The following is a 22,871-nucleotide window of genomic DNA, read 5'->3' on the forward strand; positions in this document are numbered from 1 at the left end:
TGATTGACAGGTGGCACAATTGCAACAGGGGTTGGACTGGAAGAAGGTTTGGGAATGAATGACAGGAGTTTAGACATTCCAGATTCTGGCTGAGGAGCTGGTTCTGGTGTCACTGATGACACAGGTGTTTCAGGTGATTTTGTGCCTGTGATTGAGCTGAATAGTGAGCTCACTGCGTTTTTCACACCTGATATTCCCTGCTCCACTGCTTTACTCTCTGCAGTGCTTTCTTTGTCTGCTTCTTTATCTTGTGCAACCGTTTCAGCTTTTGACTCATCTTGAGGTGTAGGCTTTTTGGTAGGCATTTGATCATACTTGCTGATCTCTTCCTCTTTTTCAATTAGGTACTCTGACACAGTGTCGACCAGTTTTTGCATCTCATCCATAGTGTCCACATACTCGTCACTTGGTTCCTCTACAGGAGACAACATGCCATCTGAACCCCGTACTGAAACCTTTCCCTTACTGTTCTTTCTTATATAGTGTTCCCAATCTGTGCTTTCATACGTGTATGTATAGCTGCCATGACTGTAGTAACTGTCATATCCATACTGAACATCCTCCTCTGCAAAAGCCATGTCATCCAACTCTTCCTCAGATCCAAGAGAGAATTGCATCTCATCCGAACCTGCAGAGCCATATTCACTCCTCGCTTTTATTCGGGCTTCTTCCTCCTCAGCTCTGTAAGCTGCATAGTTTTCTAATGTTTCCTCCAGCGAGTTTTTAGCCCACATTCTGGTCTTGTGCAACAGCCCCTCCCTCAAAGCTGCCTGTTCAGCCCTTTGCCTTATTTGTCTGATGGAGGGGATGATTGATATTTCAGGTGGGGAACTTTCATCTTCAAAACAACTAGCTTCTTTATAAATAAGGCGCACCTCTCCACTGCCCAAACCATGGCTTCCTTCAACTGGCTGACCTGTTTCATCATACTCCTCTGGGGAAACGGCATCACACTCCACCGTCTGATAGAACCGACTGCCTTTAGAATCACTTGGACTGCTGACAATACGGTAAATTTCACTTTTTGCGTCGTCATCATCAGCCCATTTTTTCTGTTCTGGCTCCAGATAGTCATCTAAGACATCTGGAATTTTGTACTGGTTCTCCCAGTCCTCCACTCCCATACCAGAATCAACTGGAACTATCTGGACAGCTCCTCTGCTACTAGACCGTCTGTGTGTCAGTTAAGTAATGTTTAAATCCATGCAAGGGAAAATAGGTTTGGAAGAGAAATGAAAAATACAGAAAATAAATGATGACATGCAATGTTAAACAGAACACCAAGACAGTCAAACTGAAATGAATAAAGAGTACAAATCAAGTAAAATAATATATGATAGGCATTATGCAAACCATACAAATATGATAAATGATAAGAACAAACAAATAATGTTGTAAATAAATTATTCATAGTAGCTTGCTGTGCAATTTCAACTAAAGAATGACTTGATGTAACAACTCTACTGTCTGAACGTATGCATTATCTGAGTGAGGGTGTCCTTGTGATTATGTACCTGGGCCCTCTTGATTCCCTGTAGTCCGGCTCATAGTTTTGAGTGGAATCTGTACCGGACTGATAGAGCCGGTGTCCCATCGGGTACTGATGCACTGATGAGTTGGGCTGAGACGTGGTGTGGTAACGTGGGGGACGGCTGTTGATTTCACTGCGATAGTCACTGTCCCGGTCATCCACTGCGCTGTCGTGGTCCTCCAATGCTAAAGTTTAATTGATGACAAAGAATTAGTTAGCTAATGGCAAGGATAAATATGGAAAAGCAAAAGGAGTCATGCAGAAAGTTCTGATTCTGATTTTTTTTGGATGTAATGGAATGTTTTGTCCCCAATGATTTGACAATGTATAGCTTTTTCAAAATATAAATTTGATTACATTAGCTGCCTTAATTGTCATTTATAGTCTTTCATAACAAAAGCCCCAACTAAACTGCATAGAACAATACTGGATACAGTTCAACACATGGCAGCAGTCAACTGTCCTTGAAATCACACGAGAGACTGAGTTACAGATGATGAAAGCGGTGAAGGAGGGGTCAACATGGTCAATGACAAACAACGGCTCTGAACATTACAGTCATAAGTGTGAGATGAACATGGGTGTGACAAGAGATGGAGGTGACTGAGGGTCAGAGATAGAATGCCAGTGATTAGTCAAAGAAAAAAAAAAATCCACAAAAGATAATTGGGAAGATGCAAACAAAATTCAATGGCCCACTGTCTGAATGGTGTGTGACTCAGCATGCAGAAGTCACACAAGAAAAAAAAAAAAAAAAACATGTTAGAAAATGAGATGACAAGCGAGGAGAGCTGAGGTACATACTCTGCTGTTGATCACTCCAGCCAAAGTAACTCCAGTCGCCTGAAGGTTTGGAAGCAAACATTAACAAAAACAAATGTACCTATGAAAATAACCCTACATCTAATTCTAAGACATGTTCTTCTGTGGCTTTGATGCACATACACTTTGTGATAGAGTTTTAATACCAAATTGTGTCTATTTAAGGATGTAGAATTGCAATTTAAAACTGTCATTTCTTAATTCAACTATTTGCTTTTGGACTAATATTAGATTCACAAAGGTCAGTGCAAAGAGTACACTTCACTCCGATGTAAATGTCATGTAAACCTTAATGATCTTAAACATAAAAATAAAAAATGTCAAAAAAGCACAATGACAACCAGTGTAACAGAAAAACTAAAGATGGTGTATGACGCCATCTAAAGTCCAAAAATGGGTAAAGAGCTTTTGGGTAAAGAGCTTTTCAACTGAAAAAGAACAAAACACACTGCTAAATGAAAAAGGATTATTTCAATAATAAGAAGAATAAAAATGGAACAGATACAGATACACATAAAAACAAATACGAATGACAATGAATACCCATGAGAACAAAACATACACACAAAGGATCAGACAAACACATTTAACAGGGAGAAGTTCAAAATCTGAACAATTCAACATCATTTACTCATAGTAGTATAGTAGGACAGCAATAGAAGAAGTAGTAGTAGTAGTAGTAGTAGTAGTAGTAAAATCGACAGAGCCGATCATACTCACAGCACTGTGAAGGGACTGAGGGAAGCTGTCTGCGCTGGGCTTCATCTTGCTGTGGATACTGGGAACAATGGGGGAAGTGTTAGGGCTGAGGTAGCATGTGAAAACAGTGGCAAACTATAGTAACTAAACTAATTTAGTAATAAGTGAATTATTAGCAGAGCTGTTTTGGATGACTTTCTAATCTCCTAAGTTATTCTAGTTATTGCTGTCACTGTACATTTCCAGGGGATGGCGTTCATGAGCTCGTGAGACAAAGTGGAGTGCAGGGTATTACACACTATGCACATCTAACACCTTTGTGCCAGATCAAAACTCAAGCTGGAGGTAAAAATCCAAAGAGGGATCTGCAGTGTATTAGAAGCTCCATGAAACTTTCTTCTAATACAGTGTACAGATCCTTCTTTTTTTATTGTGACATTCTTGAGCTCGTAACATGCCAAGAAAAGGATATTTGCAATTACCTGAGAACTACTCATGTCAGATATTCAGGCATAATTTATTCCTGCTCATTTAAACAGGCAAGTCATCTTAGTAACAGCTCATATACCTTTACCACAGTAGAGTCCTACATACAGGGAATACATACTGGGAATAAAACAAGCACTAAAACAACACATTATGCAGTCATTTAACATTTATAATGATAATTATGATATTATTATTGCTTGTTGTATGTGCTTTGTGTCCTTTTAACATTTACTATACTATGTATACTGTACAATGATGTGTATTTTCTTTTAGGTGTATCTGACCTTTTAACACTGGTCCATGGACAACAGATGTAACATTTTGGCTAATTCTGGCATATTTACATTTCATGTTTATTAATGTGCAATGTCCATGTCAAATAAACCTTAAAATAAATAATTTCACATAGTGGGCATGTGCCTTGTTATATGCTTATTTCAAGTACAGCAGCTATTATAACTGTTCTATTACAGCAAGTTATGCAAATGTGTTACGAGAAAATCACCCATCCACCGAATTTGCAAAACCCCATTTCTTTTCTCTTCCTCAACATTTTGTTGAAGGCATGGTGACATGTTGTGCTCCGGTTAGTTGGTTGTAAGGAAAAAAGCGAACTGAAGCGCCTCCAGCCGAGCATCCTTACCTCATCATGTACCCGCATAGTATTGATGCGCTCCAGCTTTTTGGTCCAGTACTGGGCCTCGTCGTCGGGAATGTCTGCCAAGGCCAAGATGGGTCAGAAAGGCATGTACAAGGCATTGAACAAAGCATTGCTCAACCACTCTCTCTCTCTCTCTCTCTCTCTCTCTCTCTCTCTCTCTCCCCCCAAGTCAGTCCCAGGTCTTTTCCATCCAAAGCATGGAGTGCACACATAGCATATTTATGGCCCTTTAATATAGCATGAGATGCCTACGGTTCCTGTAGGAACATCAGAAATAGATCAACCTCCATCCATATACACTTTCCCTAAACAGAAAATAGACATCAACTACTTTTTTTATAGCACATACAGATAGAGTAAGGAGCCCCTGGATTTAAAGTTTCATACTAAAATCACATATAAAACAAGGAACTTGGTAATATATTGAATAAGCATGCATGCATGCACACATCTCCCCATAACCCAAGTACCTTTGAATAGCTGTGCATTCTAAAGCAAATCTACAGAGGGAAGCAGTAAAGACTGTCAAGATATAATCTTATTTAAGTTCATATGGAAGGAGTGTAACATGATCACAAGGAGAAACCCAGAGGGAAGAAGCCAGTCAGAAAGAGGGACAAGACAGAGGATGAACAAGAAGAAAGAGACACAGAGAGAGAGAGATAGAGAGAGAGAGAATGAAAAAAAAAAGAAAGAAATGGACTTACCAAAAGGGAGCTCAAAGCGGGTGTCTAAAAGTACTTTGTGCGGCGTAGGGCTCTTGGTGCCGTAGATCTCATCGGCTTTCATAAGGACCTCGGAGTCGAGATATGTCCACTCACCTGGACCCTCCTGCAAAGAAGAGGCAGAGCGAGAGAGGAAAGGAGGGAAAGCCAGAGGAGAGACCCAGAGAGAGTATTTAAAATTTAACTCAAGATGATTTAAACTCTTTCAGATGCATTATTGATAACTACAAGAAGAGCAGGCTGTTTCTAACTCACAAAAGGTTTCCATCCACTAACTGAATGCCAAACTGCAGCATTACACACCGGAAGTTGGTATGGTCATAGGCAGTGCAAAAGCCCATCACCCATAGTCCTTTGCAAAGCACTATACAAAAAAAATCTGGTCTCAAGTCACACTGGTGCTTTGGTGTATTACTTTGGTGTATTCATTCTAGATCAAAGAGTACAACTATAAACAATCATATTTGTGCTTTTGCCTACCTGTATGGTAAAATCTGATGACATGATTTTGGTAATGATGAGTGTTTAGACTTGCCAGTAAATGGGCTCACCTCATCTGACTGGCGGATGGTATCCAGTGGGATCCAGGTAGTCCCCACCATTGTGTCCCAAATCAAACCCTTGTTCCATAACTCCACGACCAGCCCCGACTCCAGATGATTGATCTCACTATCAGGAATAAAACAGAGGGAGTAAGTTAGACAGCACAATGGAAAGCACACATTTTACTCTACACATAGAATTGTTTGAAAAACACTAATAGATTTGCTCATCACCACTTGCTCAAACCAATATGTCCAAGAAAATATCCACAAACTAACAAGCATGTGTTTGTATTTATGTTGTGAACATGCTACTGTCACTCAGACAGCGTAATCATACCTATGTTTGTCTCTTCAACTTAACTGCCCACTGCAGTGCACAAACATCCTGTGTAGAGGTGCCGACAGCAGTGGATATTTTTAGGGCAGTGCCAAAAAGATCATGATAATGAACTGGACAGAATATTAGTTACCTCCCAAACTGCCAGGCCTGACACACATGCATATTTAAACCACTGAATATCCCCCAATTCATTTTCGGTTGGCAAGAGACTCATCTGCATATTCATGCTTTTCAACATTTTTCTACCAGCTAAACTCAGGCCACTCAAGAAGTGCCAAGAGGATATGGCATGAAATGGACAGTTTCCACAACAACTGCAGAATTAAAGGAGAATTCCGGTGTGATATTTACCTAAAGTGTGTTGAAACATGATACCGAGTGTGAACGTATGTCTCATAGCCCATCTCGGCTTGTCCACTGCACTCCAAAATCTGGCGCTAGTTAGCCGGTGCTACCAACAGCTTTTTCAATGGTGGTGATTCGGCATCGGGCTAGCCATGCAAATAAATCACTGTTTTACACCATTTACGAGGTAAATCTTAGTACAGTATCTTCACGAAGTTTAGCGTTTGCAGCCATCTTGAATTTAGTCACGATAAGTCGAGCGACGAGTAAAAATGAACAGGTATGATAAGGGATCAGATTCTAAAAATAATTCAGTGGAAATGTATGGATTCCAGTTTCTTCCAGTAGCAGCAACTAGAATCCATGCATTTCCACAGAATTATTTTTGGAATCTGATCCCTTATCATACCTATTCATTCTTACTCGTCGCTCTTATCGTGACTAAATTCAAGATGGCTGCAAACGCTAAACTTCGTGAAGATACTGTCTGTATAAATCGTCTTGTAAGTAAACTACCAGTGCTTTTTCAAAGTTCTCAATGTCTCGTTTTAAATGTCAGGGCCCTCGGAAGTCTACCAATGAAGTGTGGAGATACATTGAGCCTCGTAAATGGTGTAAAACAGTGATTTATTTGCATGGCTAGCCCGATGCCGAAGCACCACCATTGAAAAAGCTGTTGGTAGCATCGGCTAAATAGCGCCAGATTTTGGAGTGCAGGGGACAAGCCGAGATGGGCCATGAGACATACGTTCACACTCGGTATCATGTTTCAACACAATTTAGGTCAATATCACACCGGAATTCTCCTTTAACAGACCCCATTGTGCCACCTTACATAATCGCCCCCTGACAGATATGTAAACATTCTCTGACAGTAACCCACATCCCAAGAGAAAGATGATCAAATCATCAATTTAGCACACCTAGGGGACTCTAGGTCAATAGAATACCATCTGGTCTGTTGAACAGCAGAGGGGTAGGAACGAAAACCTCACTGAAATGCACCGCCCAAAAACACATACAGTACCACAGTGTAATACAGTAAACTGTGTTCAATAAGCTGCCTGTCTCTGGTGAATGAAGCCCAGGAGATTTGCTAAAAGACACATTATTGGGTTACACTTTACTTGACAGTGTTGACATAAGAGTGACATGACACTGTCATGAACATGTCATAAACAAGTCATAAACGTTAACGTTTCTGTTATTAAGTGACATTCGGTTTTTGTCATAACAAGTTAGGGTTAGGATTAGGGTTAGGGTTAGGTTTAGAGTTAGGGTTAGGGTTAGGGTTGGGGTTATAGGATTAGGGTTAGGGTTAGGTTTCATGTGTCATGACAGTGTCATGTTATCATGACAGTGTCATGTCACTCTTATGTCGACACTGCCAAGTAAAGTGTTACCCATTATTGTAAATGATTATGACTACAGTATGTTAGAAATGATCAATGTTGAAGTGAGAGATAAGGTATGGACAGGGAACCAGTTGGTATGTAAAATAAAGCACAACAGGTAAAGGACTACCTGGGGTATGCCACTCTAGCAACCCAGTCGCTTTCCCAACTAGAGAGGCACTAATGAGTTTATTTCTAGGTCTCACAGTAAGAAATTGGAACGTGTTTGTTTATTTGTGTGTGTGTGTGTGTGTGTGTGTGTGTGTGTGTGTGTGTGTGTGTGTGTGTGTGTGTGTGTGTGTGTGTGTGTGTGTGTGTGTGTTTGTGTGTGTGTGTCTGTATAATTACCTGAAGATCTGAATGAGGACAGTATATGGGGCATGAAGGGATTAATATCTCCCCATGGTAAATATACACTCAAAGAGATGACAGAGAGAGGGTGGGTTTCTATGGTGCCCTGCTGTTTATTGGAAAAAGCAGAGAACCACAGTCACTCCAGGGGATATGGCTCCTGAACTGAACTGAGAGAGGCAGGGTAAACCTATATGTCACATTTACTAAAATGCTACAAACATAAGTCATTATCTCTGGGCAGCTGATAAAAGGCAGGATTCAGACAGGAATGTGGTGTTACATGTCAATGTGCTGATGTTCTGAATGCAATTTCAATGACTGAGTAAAGTGTCTATTGCATGGACTGAAGCTATCGTGTGGGGTGTGGGAGTGTTGAGTTGACCCATTGATGTTTGCACTTATGTTCTTCCTCGTGGTCAAAAAGATTTTGCCAAGTTATTGAAGTTGACTTTTTGCACTTTGGCCACTAATTGAATTACTGTAGGGCCCATTGTGTTAAAGCAACACCAAAGAACTTTTCCTCTGTCGCACGCACGCTATTTGTTTATCCAGCAACGGCTTTGCAAATAACGATGTCCATAGACAAGGTAGAATATGTTGCATGATTTTATGAAAGTATGATGTATTGCGACATCATGCAAGTCAAATTTGTAGTTTCTTATGTCTCATTCCATCGAACTACAGATCCGCTACCCGATCTGGCAAACTTACATAGTGCGGTTATAGCCGATAGAGGGCCGCTAAGCGAATGCAGAAGTGCCGTTCACCCTGTTACGAGTTGATGAACCACGGAAACATTTTAGAAACATAATTTTAAGGTACAAAAAACTCTTTGGTGTTGCTTTAACACTCTTCACTCTATCTTTAAATTAAGACCCATTGAGTTAATACTCTTCTTCTTCCTCTATCTCTCTCTCTCTTATGCTCTCTCCATCCCTTTTAAAGCACTGACCCACTGCTGCCTAGAGAAAGAGAGAAAGAGAGAGAGAGAGAGAGAGAGAGAGAGAGAGAGAGCTCGGCCTTGCTGGGCCTAATCCCTGAGTGAGAAGCTAGCACGTGCCTGCGTGTTAACCCGCGGCACACCAGATAAACTCTGATCTCTTAACGCACACACACACACACCCGCCTACACACACACACACACACACACACACACACACACACACACACACACACACACACACACACACACACACACACACACAGTGCAGAGAGCGGCGGTCGTTTGACCTCAGATGGCCACATGCTAGAGTCGCAGCAGGCAGAGCCGTGTATTACAGGCTCAGCTTAGCCCACGTGCCGGACATGATGGCTGCTTCGTCAGAGACGTCAGGCCGTCAAGCACTACATGTTGAATCAGATTATCAATTGTTATTCCATGCACAAGGAAATGCCATGTACGGTACATATTGTACTGCATAATAGTATTATCACATTGAATTGACTGTCAATTATGAATATTTATTACACGGCTCTTCATAATGCTGCAGAATGCTCCATTCACTTGAATGGGCCTTCCCAACTTTCGGTGTTCTGCTGTTTCTCGAACTATTTGTTTCTCAGCAAAAGCCAAGATTAAACAGTAACAAATAAATATAGTCATATCATGTGGTGTTTATTTTTTCGTTTTGTCAAGTAGCCATGTAATAAGCAGTGTAATGTATAGAACGCCGGTCATTATCGGAAAATAATCCAATTTTCTGATAATGATCACGTTCTATACATTATTGCTTACAAAGACAACGCGTTGAAGAATGCTAGCTTAGTAATATATTTCATATATTACATTACATATAGAATTTGTGCACATTTCCCTTCTTCTGTAAGGCACGGTATTCCAAACTACACACTTTATGTGGTCATTTCGGTCAATGCAAACTTTCTCCACAAAAACAGCGAATAGTGAATGAATTTGGACTCAAGAACACTGATTACCGTTCTATCTGTTGACACAGTGGTCAACTTTATCCAATCACAAAGGTCTTTTTTGAAAGGAGGTAAAAAAAAAACTGAGAGAAAATAACTGTAGAGACCGGCAACATGTGTAATTAAGGGCCAAATGTTTTGCCTACCCACAATGCACCCAGTAGCATAATGATTGTATAGAATTGCAAATTGCTTGTATTTTTTTAATACAGGTAGTTTTTAAATGTAGATATGGCAGGATGTACGCTCTGGATTACGACCATGCCACTGCATCCATTTTAACCAAATTTAAGCCTCTTAGTATGTGGACATGCTTTTAGGCCCAAATGTATTTCAGGCTGAATGTATCATTTCCTTGGTTTAAATAGGGTTTTGCTATCCACACAGTTCAGGCAGCTACACAATATCCAATTAAGGGGGCTAACAGGAAATCCTAGCTCTGCACACAACAGTGCATAATGCTGGAAAGGCCATTTCTTCAGGTGGATAAATGGCATTACTAGCATTAAATAACCAGAACTTTCTGGGATAAGACAATCTTATTCATGAACTTGGTTGAATAGTTGATCTATTTTTTTTATCTACACCTTCCACAGTCTGCAGACATTTATGGCATGTTTCAAGAAAATCAGTTGGCTGGTCTCTCTATTCTTCTCTCTTTGCTGTCCTCCCTCTTTCTCTCTGTTTATCTCATCTTCCTGTCTTTATTTCTCTGAGTAAATCCCTCTGTGTTTTAGCTCTCCCAGCTCAGGGTGGACAGCAGCAGGTTTATAATCCCGCAACTGAGAGGCTTCCTCGTGACACGAGGATCACGACACAACACATCAGGGAAAGAGGCTGAGCCACACTGGCCCACAATGCTTAGCACACTATCCTACTGCCCATGACAGCCCCAAGGCCTGACATCTGCCGGAAACAACACTTTGTCGATAGCTGTGGCTAAGGCATCTCAGTGTATGACCTACAGTCATGCAATCCACTCATTAAGGCCATCGTTGTACTAAGAGATGTGAACGTAATGAGATTAACTATTGTCCAGGTTCTCATCTGAGCTGTCATGACTTAATGATCCTTTCATTCTGAGCCTCTACACTTCTCTCTCCATTCACCTTATTTCAAATACATCTTCTATATTCCCACGACACACTTGATAAATCAGATCCTTCAGCACTGATACAATCAAAGCCATAGTCATAAAGCACCCTGTTTCAATCATTTATAGTGATCCAAAAGCATCTTGTGCTGACTTGTGCTGTCATGAAGAAATAGTTTATACTAATACTAATATTAATACTAATACTTTTTTTTTTCAGTTTACAAATGTCCTATTACACTAACTGATCTATCCAATCTTTTACTGAAATTAATGTCTGTGTTATTAGGGAATCAAATGGCTGGGACGTCCACCCCTTTGTCATTATGCCAAAACATCATTGTGTGTGTGTGTGTGTGTGTGCGTGCGTGCGTGTGCGTGTGTGTGTGCGTGTGTCTATTCTTATATTATATTTGAAGGGGCAAATGACGAAACAAATGACTGCCCTTTTGGTATTTCAAAACATAAAAATTGAGGGGCAAAATAGATTCTTTTGTGACATTTTTTTGGGAAATGCAATTTCAGTGAGGAAAAGAACATTATAAGGAGGGGGAGATCCAGCATGCACAGTCGCCAACTTCTGACAAAACTACTAGCAATTTGGAGAGAGTAAATCAAAGGTCAGCAACACAATCGGTAGTCACAAGCCTTCAATGAGAAACCATTTCAGGAAGAACCACAAGTATTAAAAACAGAATACAACACAATCTTGACAAAGGGGTTAAAGACATTCTTATTACTGGCAAGAGTTTGTGGGCACAATAGGTCAGATACAAGCCACTGAGAAAAAATAAATGTCAGGTCCCAAGTTAGACAAATAAAATAAGTACAAGTAGGTAAAGCATTTGGGAATGAGCACATGGATGGCATATTCTATACATGCTTCAAGTAGTGTGCTTTACGTAATGTATCTATTGTCTTATCAAACAGACTGGACAGTGAGGCAGAGAAGTACTCACAACATGAAGTCTTGCTCAAAGCAGGGCTGGTCCCCTCGGACGGTGATAGTCGTGCTCTTAACATTCTGCACTTTTAATGTCACGTAGACATTGAACTTATCTAGAAAGAGAGAGTTAAGAAAATTGCATTAGGCTACAGTCTCATTTGGTATATATTGTCAATATCAGACATACTTCATCCCACCTCTTTCTATACCATCAGAGCCATTTGTCTGATATTACATTTATGGTACAGGTCAACCTGAATTGAATTACACATAAGCGCATACAGAGCATAATAAATCCTAGTAACCCCGGTAATGTAATCACATAGTAGCCATGGGCATAAACGATTACATATCCCTCTCAAAACCTTGTCTTTGCCATGCCCAAGCAGGTGGGGAACCTTCACTGGCCTCTGGGAATATGGACTTAAGATCTAGAACTGAGAGATCAACACTGACTTACCACTGGGAAGTTTAAGGACCCAAGGCAAGGTCTTTTGAATGAAATGCACCTGTACTATACACATTCACATTTACATTAAAAAGATGTAAGGATGTACAAGGACTGCAGTACCTCAGTGTTTCTAAATTAGTTTGTTTAAATTAGCTTGACTCGTAAATTCCTGCACCAAACCTAAATTGGCATTATAGACATCTTGACTCTGTCCTTGTCTACCATTTCATGTCACAACATCTGAAAAAGCAAGTTCGGATTTGTTAATTTGACACTTTACTTTGTTTTGTTACTTAGCTGACGCTCTTGTCCAGAGTGAACAATCCCCCTAGAGCAGTGTTTCTCAAAGTGTGGTCCGGGGACCACTGGTGGTCCGCAAGCTATCCCAAGTGGTCCGCGGGCAGACGTGATAAAATATAAATAAGTTGTTTGCAATATTGAACCAACTTGTATGTAAATCCAAACAGTTCTGCAACACTGTCTATGTAACCTATGCCAGTTTAAATCACGTGAATCCTCTAACACAATAAGCAAGGTGCCAAGACAGTAAGCAAGGTTGTTCAGTGAGTATGCCTATTGTGTAATATACTGTTGAAGTAGGTCTACTGTTTTTTTTAGCTACACCTATTACAGTAGGTGGTCCGTGAGGTTTCTATTTATTGGTTAAGTGGTCCTTGGTCTGAAAAAGTTTGAGAAACACTGCCCTAGAACAACTCCAGGTTAACACCCTTGCTCAAGGGCACAACAGTGGACGCCCCTATGATTGAACTCAAACCCCTCTGGTGTTCCATTTGGAACCCCGTATCCCCAACCACTAGAACACCAGCACCCCACTTCATTAGCATGTAAGAACAGCCTGTGCATTTATATACATTCATGCTGTCATGCCGTGTCTCGCTCATTTCTCTTTTCTTTTTTTTTGTTAAAAGAACTAATGTTATCGTTTCAACTTATTACAGTCAGGGAGGATATAAAAGGACCCAAAACCCAATTACAGGGGATTTCTGAGTGCAGTTCCCCCACAGAAGAATTATTATCAGATCCATTAAGAATTAGGAAGATAGAATGAGACCAGAAATGGAAGTGAGCAAGGGTTCCATCAGATTAAACCCAAGCAAAGCATGCTTCCTTTCTCAATGAACATTATAATATATTTAACATGACATCACATGATCATGGAAATGTTAATACCATGTGGTCTCCTGTCTCAGTCTCTTGACTCTTCAGTTGACACAGTCAATGAGCATGTGTTGTTGTCATGATTTCTCTTAGCATTATAAATTAAAAATATCTGGAAAGTTTAAACTTTGGTGTTTTCTCATAGACAGGCACTGTCCCCAGATATAATACTGGATTAGCCAGAGGTGATGCAGAAGGTGATGCTGAATCTCTCAAGACTCTATCCGAAGCTATCAACCATTAGTATGTAGTCACTCATCATAAGGAAAACAACAAGGCTCTTATAATATTTCCCATGGAAATAACTTATTCCACCATCACTCAAATGTCTAATGAACACAAGCAATCCTGTGTGTGTGTGTGTGTGTGTGTGTGTGTGTGTGTGTGTGTGTGTGTGTGTGTGTGCGTGTGTGTGTGTGTGTGCACATGTGTAGGTCAAGTGTGTGTTTTCCTCCACCTCCGCTTCAGTGAAATGAGGAACCCTTTCTGAGAGGCCTATATGTAATCCCTATTTGATGACCTTCCTTCTGGAGTACCCATCTACCTGTCTTGTCATCACCACCACCACCACCAGACAATCACTAGGGGCCTACCTGCCTGCCTGCCAGGCTCCCCCTCCTAAACCACCACCCCAGGCCTCTCTCCTCATGGAGAAATCACAGAGATAGTGGGCAATGCCCTTTCAAGCCAAGGCAGGAGGTCAGATTGAAGTCTACATGGTGGTGGCCTATCTCGATCTGTCCACACCAGATGAGATGTCCGATCTCTCTAGAACATGTCATATGTATGAGACACTAATGGTTGGTTGTTTGACAAGAGGCAGACAGGAACACTGTTGGAGATGCAGACACTTAACCTGACTCTCGCCAGATGAATTTCGTTCTGCCTAGCTCCACTCATGTGAGTGGAGCTAGGCGGAGCTAGGTGGAACGAAATTCATCTGGCGAGAGTCAGGTTAGCAGACACTCATATGAAAATGGATAAGTTCCTTTCATATGCAGATTCATTCAATTCATACTGTATCTGTAAACTTGAAGTGAACGGATGAAAAATGGACGAAATGGACGCCGATAGAACAGAATCTGCATCGGTTTTAAAAGTTGAGCATAACATCTGGTTTAGGGCAACTGGTGGGTGAAATGAGTGATTTCTGATGATGACAGTGTGTTTTGCATTTATGCATCATCCACACAGAACTGGATACTATTGGATGCAACACAGATTATTATACAGAGCACAGTATCAGTACGCAGATTTAAATCCACAAATGGATTATAATCTCGCCGTACTGGAAAGTCCAAAGCTGGCATTCATTTATTATTTTCTCTCTGAGCACATCCTCTGAAACTTAGACATAGAGTAAGACTTAATATCTACCATACAGTATAAATGCAATATGCATTATGCTACGAAAAGACTAATGAGTAATTAATAAGTGAAATGTCATCGAGACAGCAAAGGCAAAAAAGGCCAACTATGAATCGACCCTGCTGTCAGTAGGTGGCCAGTAGGTCTTGTACTGGAGGCCCGTGTCAGGGAGTTTAACCAGGTCACTCAGTGATAAACTGTCAAATCTAGGCAGTGCAGAGAGGCATAATTAAAATTTCATACCGCTCGGTAATGATCTCCACAGCCTTTAATTAGTAATATAAAGCTCACTGGCATGGCAGCCACACACAGTGTCCTGTATGGGTAGGAGCTAAGGCAGGAAAAGGGGGCTGATGTCAGATTACTTCATACGATTTTCATTCAGGCTGGTCCATGAGGTTTGTCCAATTGTCAGATATTTGACATTAATATTAAAAATAAATGTCGGACAGGGTCAAAGGGTGATCACCGCATGGACCTTTATTGCCATACCAGTAAATATGGAATACATGGTGTGTATAAGTATAAGTATAATAGTGTAGTTCTTTTTTTAAGACAGAGTCCTCATGTAACACAGCATTACAGGGAAGCTACACCAGGGGTGTAACTGAAGCATTCCGTTCGCGACGTGTAAAATCCATTTTAGAAGAACGGTCTATATTTTTCAAACGTACACACCACTAACACGTCTGGTGTAGCTACTTCCATTGATTATAGTGGAAGCTAGTCAGACGCAACGCGAATGGAACGCTTCAGTTACGTGCCTGGTGTAGCTTCCCTGTTATATTAATTTCAGGAAAGGCATGGTGATTGCAGCTGCATAGTCCATCTTCTGTGCCTCATAGTTCATATATGTTTGGTAAAAAATGGCTGGAATAATGTTACAGTAAAAAAATCATCTAGTTGCTTTAGGGCTTGGCATAATGCCAACTTCATTATCAATGACTACATCTAGATCTACATGTATGACTACATTATCAATGACTACATCTAGATCCATGACTACATTATCACAACCAACACAACAGGGAGAACAAAGTGTTTTCTCTTAAGGGAACCAGCCATTAATATTACACAAACCAGGTACAACTATCACCAAACATAAGCACATTATGTCAAACATACTTCTCATCATCTCTCTCTCTCTCTCTCTCTCTCTCTCTCTCTCTCTATGTCTCTCGCACTCTCTCACACACTTTCTTTAACATACCTACACACACACAATTACACAGACTTCTCTCTGTCTAACACATACACACCCACATCTTCACACGTATCCACATCCACACACACAAACACACACACACACACACACACACACACACACACACACACACACACACACACACACACACACACACACACACACACACGCTAGCTGATGTGTGATCTCCCAAGAGCACAAAGACGCTTCGCAGGGATTCCCACCTTCATGCATTTTTGATGGCAGATGACTACTGAAAATAAATAAGTCATATGAAGACAGAACTGGGGCTGAGGCCATGACATTTTAGGGCTGGGTGTGTAGCCATCATCGCACAGGGAGTGGCTACTGAATGTGACTGAAGTTAGACATGCCCTTCAGAGTTACAGTAGAGACAGTTCATTTGGTGCCTTAAAATACTAAAACACCATCAAATGGATGGGGTTAAGCATATGTTCAACTGTACTCTTCCTGGGAACATGAACCATTTTTGTTACAGTTTTTCTCGATTGCTTTTACCTGCTTAAGTAAACTAGAACCCACTTGGTCTTCATGACTACTTTCTTTGCACAGCAGAAGTCATCTCTTGTGAATGTGTTCACACATTTTCATTGGGTTCACACATTTCTCACACCCTTTTGCAAAACAGTTAACACAGGTGTCATTCAAAAGCCCCAAACTCTATTGGTTTTCCCATGCTAAACAAAAGGAAAACATCTTTTCACAGGTGGTACAGATTCCTTGCATAAGTCTGAATCTCTGATACACCTGTGTGAAACTCCTTTGCACAATTCTTCAATCAGCAATAATTCATTATACATAAGAGATGTCTGTTCTGTGTTGCTATTTGCAAGTATGGATCTAATGCACATTTAGACAAAGTACTGTATTGCCTATTTAGTGGAGAAAACAGGCGTTGACATCTATTTCGATGAAAAATGACAAGTTGTAGTTTAATGAAATTTGCTGTATCTTGCTAGGTATTTACTGTATGTCTTACATGTCAATGGCAGTTACATCTTGGGAGGAATGAATACAGTTTTTCTCGATCGTTTTGATACTGTGTCAACTCTGACATCACATTCTCAAAACAGTTAACACCCGTGTCTGAACAAAAGCACTCTGGACAAAATGACACATTTTGCTTGCAAAAGGCTGTTACTCTCTCAAAACACTTAAAACATGCAGCAAAAGCAAATCTTGCCTTCAAACACTACAACTTGTTACCAATTCAAAAAGACTCTTTAATCAATCATTACACACTTGACAACAAAATGCAAAATCTAGTTCTCAAAATGAGCATTTTTGCTATGTCTGTTCCATTACTTTCTCATTTTTCTGGTATCAGAAAAAAACTGTGAAAAGAAAAAAATATACTGAATAAAAAAATAACTTATCCATTCCTCCCAAGATGTAACTGTCATTGACATGTAAGACATACAGCAAACACCTAGCAAGATACTGTAAATTTCATTGAACTACAACTTTCATCAAAATAAACTTACAGCAAAACACTTTTTGTACTGTTTTCTCCACCAAATAGGCAATACAGTACTTTGTCTAAATGTGCATTAGAAAAAAACTGTAAATTATTTTTTTATTCAGTACATTTTGTCATTTGAAACAGACATAGCAAAAGTCCAGTCCAGTGTGTAATGATTGATTAAAGAGTGTTTTTTTAATTGGCAACAAGTTGTAGTGTTTGAAGGCAAGATTTGCTTTTGCTGCATGTTTTAAGTGTTTTGAGAGAGTAACAGCCTTTTGCAAGCAAAATGTGTCATTTTTTTCTAGAGTGCTTTTGTTCAGACACGAGTGTTAACTGTTTTCAGAGCGTGATTTCAGAGTTGACACAGGTATCAAAACGACCGAGAAAAACTGTAATCACTATTAAACACAACTTCAACACAAGGAAAATAGTATAGCAAACCTAAGGAAGGACAATGTAGTAATAATTTTCTCAGAGAAAGTCATTCTAAACACTCCACTCGAATGGAGATCTCTCGGCTGCTGCGCTCCTCCAAGGAACGTCGTCTGGCACTGCCGCCCCCATTGCCTGGCAATCCAGACTATTTTCCTCTGTGGTCCCCCAGTGGTGGAACGATCTGCCAAGTGCCACCAGAGCAGGGGCGTCCCTCTCTGTTGAAGACCCAACTCTTCCATACGGCCTCTCCTAGTGGTGACACACCTGATGCGCACTTACCATGCTCTTCCCTCTCTTCCCTCCTCTACCTCCTTCTTCTCCACTTTCCTCTCTTCCCTCCTCTACCTCCTTCTTCTCCACTTCCCTCTCTTCCCTCGCTTCCCTCCTCTACCACACTTTGACTAGTACTTATAATGTAGGCACTCCTGCCCTCTAGTAATAGTATTGACAGATGCAGTAGTAATTCCTAGCTAAGGTCTCCTCTTGCTGTAAGTCGCTTTGGATAAAAGTGTCTGCTAAATGAATAAATGTAAATGTAAATGTAAATGTAGGTGTAAATGTAAATCTCTGCCTTAAAGCATTAATAATGGCAATTTCAAGTGAATACTGTGGAAACATACACAAATGATTTCAGATATCTGAAGCAGAAAGCAAACTGGGCATTTCTCATGGACACTATAATGAACTTCATATGCCAACAAGGAGCAACAGTAAAACTGCACTGCAGAACAAATGAATGGTGCCCCTCATTTTCTGTCTGTTTCAGTCTGATCAAAGCACCTATGACTACCCTCTGTGCAGATTACCACTATTTTGGTTGCATGTTAGATTTTTGTTTCATTCTGACTGCACGTGTTTATAGATTTTAGTGAGCTTGCAACTCACTGCACAACTCACTGCAGCTTTCTGACTAATCACGGCTCATTTTGCCTACATGGTTGGCCGTATCTAAGCGGCAGAAAAGACAATATATAAAGAACTTCTGTTCACTTGAGTCTTGACTATAAAGGCATCGCCTGCATAAAATATAGGACAGTATGGGAATTATGGCTTCCTGATGCAGATGTGATGACTATAAACTATTAGATTCAAGTGAAGCTCTAAGATATACTTTAAAACATATATATAGAAACAACAAAATAAACAACACTATAGCCTAAACTTGAGTGCTTACATTCCTTATATGCATATGCAGGATAATAACTGAGTTTTCACCTCAACTGAGGCAGATAGACAGTGGTAGGAGCGCTCTACAACTGTTTTCAATCAGAAAATTGGATTCAAGATAGATGTCAGAGCTGTCATGCAATGCATTTGTCCATCAGGGCTTGGAAATGCTGCGGTTTCTAATAGCTCATATCATAGTCTATCCAGTTGTCAATTTCTGTCATCCTATTCTTCATATTCATCGCAGAGATTAATATTTCAAGACCTACACAGAAAATATTTCAGGAACCTCACTGACAGACACTCTGTCATATCCACTTAGGTCACACTCTGTGACAGTTTACTCTCTGTTAGAATGAATAAAGTTTGGGTCATGGACCTACATTTACACATACTAAATGTGCGTTTGGAATAGTGTAATCCCGGAACTTTAAAACAAATGCGATTTCCCATAATAAACAAACAAAATCATCAGCTCCTGTAATCTAATATAATATGCCATCAATCAGGGATAAAATACATTAAGCATTGCATAAGAGGAAGCGCAATCCCGCTGTCGCCGGTGAATCCCAGTGTTATGAAGAGACCATTGAAGGTTTTACTGCTACACATTATTATATAACAGGATTTATATGCGTTTTTAAACAAGTAAGTAAGGTGCACTGCATTTTATGTAGAAATTACTGAACGGAGCAGATGGTCTTCACTGTACATAAAGTAGAATGAGTTGAATTTATTTTAAGGTTCACATGTTAGCCACTAATACATACCTAATTAATGCCTGTATTAGTGACTTGTAAGGCATATGTTAGGCAACATTAATCATTTGTTAGGCGTGTATTCACAAATTTCTTGTTCATGATGTATTAGGCCTTTATTCTTGTATTCTAGTAGTAAGTACCAAAAGAGAATATGTATAAGCCACTAGTATACTGTCTGAATAAATCCCGAATAGTGGGAGAACAGTTGTAGAATAAGCAAGTATATGGCTCAACCTCATTGCTGTATTTCACTGCCCAGGTTGCTGTGTCAAACAGCACTTAACAACTGGGAGAAAGGCTTCCATTCTAAAGTGAAATCTGGTTCCTTAGCAGCAAGCACATTATCATCAGTAATACCTATGCAGTATGTACTTACTAGTCATGAAGGGGGCAGCCGTGGCCCACTAGTTAGCACTCTGGACTTGTAACCGGAGGGTTGCCGGTGCGAGCCCCGACCAGTGGGCCACGGCTGAAGTGCCCTTGAGCAAGGCACCTAACCCCTCACTGCTCCCCGAGCGCCGCCGTTGTAGCAGGCAGATCACTGCGCCGGGATTAGTGTGTGCTTCACCTCACTGTGTGTACACTGTGTGCTGTTTGTGTTTCACTAATTCACCGATTGGGTTAAATGCAGAGACCAATTTCCCTCACGGGATCAAAAAAGTATATATACTATATATACTTATACTTATACATAGGTCATAGAGCCATATACTTGCTTATTCTACAATTGTTCTCCCTATCTATTTGGAATTTATTCAGACAGTATACTAGTGGGTTATGCATATTCTTTTTTGGTACTTAATGACGTTTACAAACGGAAGTTCGGGAGGGGCATGATGGAATTTGCCACGCCTCCTTTTTCAAACAGTAAGGTTATTTATTCGCAGTCTACCTGCTGAAATCGCAGCATTGGCGTTACTCCGCTCGCAAGACGCGTTTGGTCAAGCCAGAAGCCAAGTCGCCGGTCGCGCAGATTGGCTTCCCCAGCGCCTTCACGGGCACCCAATCGCTCGCCTGTTTCTAACGCGGGTGATCCACTAGCATGCGATGCAAACTCAGCGACGCAGTATCCCTATTCATTTCTATGAGAAGCGAATTCCGCACCCGCATAGGATTCTGGGTATGCGGTGCGACGAGTGCTGTGCCTGCGGCACGTCAAAAAGTTCAGCAATCCCTAACTTTATGCAAATGAATCCGTCCATCGCGAGGCGAGTATCCAATAGCAGAGCAATACGCAGGGGAGGTCCATCATCACGTAGCCTAAACAAAACCTAATTTTCCGGTAGTGTGGTTACCGCCAACGTACAGAAACATGGCAGATGAGAGAAATTAATCATAGCAGTGTCTACATTTCCGTGTTTGTATGATGTGTGGCTAGAATCCTACAGGGACAACGTCATGATTGAAATGACCGCCCAACTTGCAAACTAATTTATAGATGTGACTTTCCCTCGGTAATTTCAAAATAGTGGAGGGAAAATTTTAGTTTGGTTGTTTACTAGGCTACCTGCTCTTGCCCTGCCGTTTCCACCATGGAGGTATTAGGTTTCCACCCATCTACAAAAGGGAACGCCCATCAAAGCGTCTTCATGGAGGGTAGTGTCGCGATTTGGGGAGTTCGCATCGCATGCTAGTGGATCACCGGCGCAATACCAGCCATAGCCGCCGCGCGACCCGAAGAAGGAGAGCTACTCCGCGGACCATATCATACCATATGATTAGTGCAGAGTTGGATGCGCGGGGTATCGATTGCCCTCGTTCCGCAGGGAAAGCAGACCTGCTTCGCCTTCGCCTCACACAAACAGCTTATCTTTCCACTTCTACTATAGCCCAGTGGTTCTCAAACTGGTGGTCGGGACCCCCGGGGGGGTCGCCAAAAATATTGGAGGGTTCTCTAAATTATTTTTGTAAAGGTTTTTAGTCAAAGGCTGCCATTGACATAATGCCTTTGATGTTGACAACATTTCAAAACCAAACTCCGCCGGTTAGAGAGAAGGGGGTCGCGAGACTTGGCCCATGTTTTTTGGGGGGTCGCCAGACAAAAAGTTTAAGAGCCACTGCTATCGCCGATCAACCAAGCACCAGCGCAGCAGCGCGGAGCTCCGTTCCTCTGGCGTCTCCCCCTCTGTTCATGCAACATGTGTTTTCAACTCAGCAAGTTATGGCAGCCCGCGTGCAGCTGTCTACCTTGCCTTCCGCTACTGCGGCCTCTTTCTCTATTCCTAATCAGTTTTTCCTCCTGCTCACTCAACTCAGCAAGTTATGGCAGCTCGCGTGCAGCCCTCTACCTTGCCTTCCGCTACAGTGGCCTCTTTCTCTTTTCCAACTAATCAACCCTCCCCACTTTTCTCTTTGCCTACCCAGGGTGCTGCGCAACCTCCTCCCCCTTCCCCCGTAGCGACCGCGTCACTACCTTTTCCCTTTCCCCATCATCTTCCGCCGGCGCGAACCGCGTTCAAGCCCACGTTTTTTTCCCATCCAGGGACCGTGTCCCTGGTTCTTCCTCACCCCTCTTTCCCTGGATTGGTGCCACCACCCGATCCCGTCTCGACATCTCATCTGAGACCATGTCTACATAAAAATTGTAACAAAATATAATCTATGTGGTGATCACAAAATGTATTTAAGGGAGCATCGCTTTACCCTAACTCAATGCCGGCGTTGGCCGTAAGGCAGCTGATACACAAGAGCTGTCACTCATTGCTAAGAGGGAAAGGAAAGGAATTTTTCTCATTTAAATGTCTAGGAGTTTTTGCCTTCGTCCGTGTTCAGAGAGTGCCAGCATATTAAAGCCCTTCCCTAGCTGACCAAGGGAGCACCTACACCAGCGTGTAGCTCTGCTCCGTTACTTCTCTGACCCTTGGAGCACCTGCACCAGCGTGTAGCTCTGCTCTGTTCCTCGGAATCCTCTCTAATAATGTGTTGCTGCTCAGCACTTCTCTTGCCGTAA

At 41.3% G+C, this 22,871-nt stretch overlaps 1 protein-coding gene across 1 annotated transcript in view; it reads right to left on the bottom strand.

Moving 5' to 3' along the window:
• Positions 1 to 1,480: 1,480 nt before the first annotated feature.
• LOC121715726 (protein unc-13 homolog B-like) overlaps positions 1,481 to 22,871 on the bottom strand; it is a 30,695-nt gene continuing 9,304 nt past the window's right edge. Inside the window, exons 3-8 of the mRNA XM_042101623.1 lie at positions 11,884 to 11,983; positions 5,479 to 5,596; positions 4,910 to 5,033; positions 4,185 to 4,258; positions 3,074 to 3,131; positions 1,481 to 1,716 (exon numbers count right to left, since the gene is read on the bottom strand). Coding sequence (XP_041957557.1) covers positions 1,481 to 1,716; positions 3,074 to 3,131; positions 4,185 to 4,258; positions 4,910 to 5,033; positions 5,479 to 5,596; positions 11,884 to 11,983 — 710 coding nt within the window. The remainder of the gene's footprint in view (positions 1,717 to 3,073; positions 3,132 to 4,184; positions 4,259 to 4,909; positions 5,034 to 5,478; positions 5,597 to 11,883; positions 11,984 to 22,871) is intronic.

The sequence above is a fragment of the Alosa sapidissima genome, chromosome 8 (genome assembly GCF_018492685.1).
Source record: "Alosa sapidissima isolate fAloSap1 chromosome 8, fAloSap1.pri, whole genome shotgun sequence".
In the NCBI taxonomy this organism is placed as follows: domain Eukaryota; kingdom Metazoa; phylum Chordata; class Actinopteri; order Clupeiformes; family Clupeidae; genus Alosa; species Alosa sapidissima.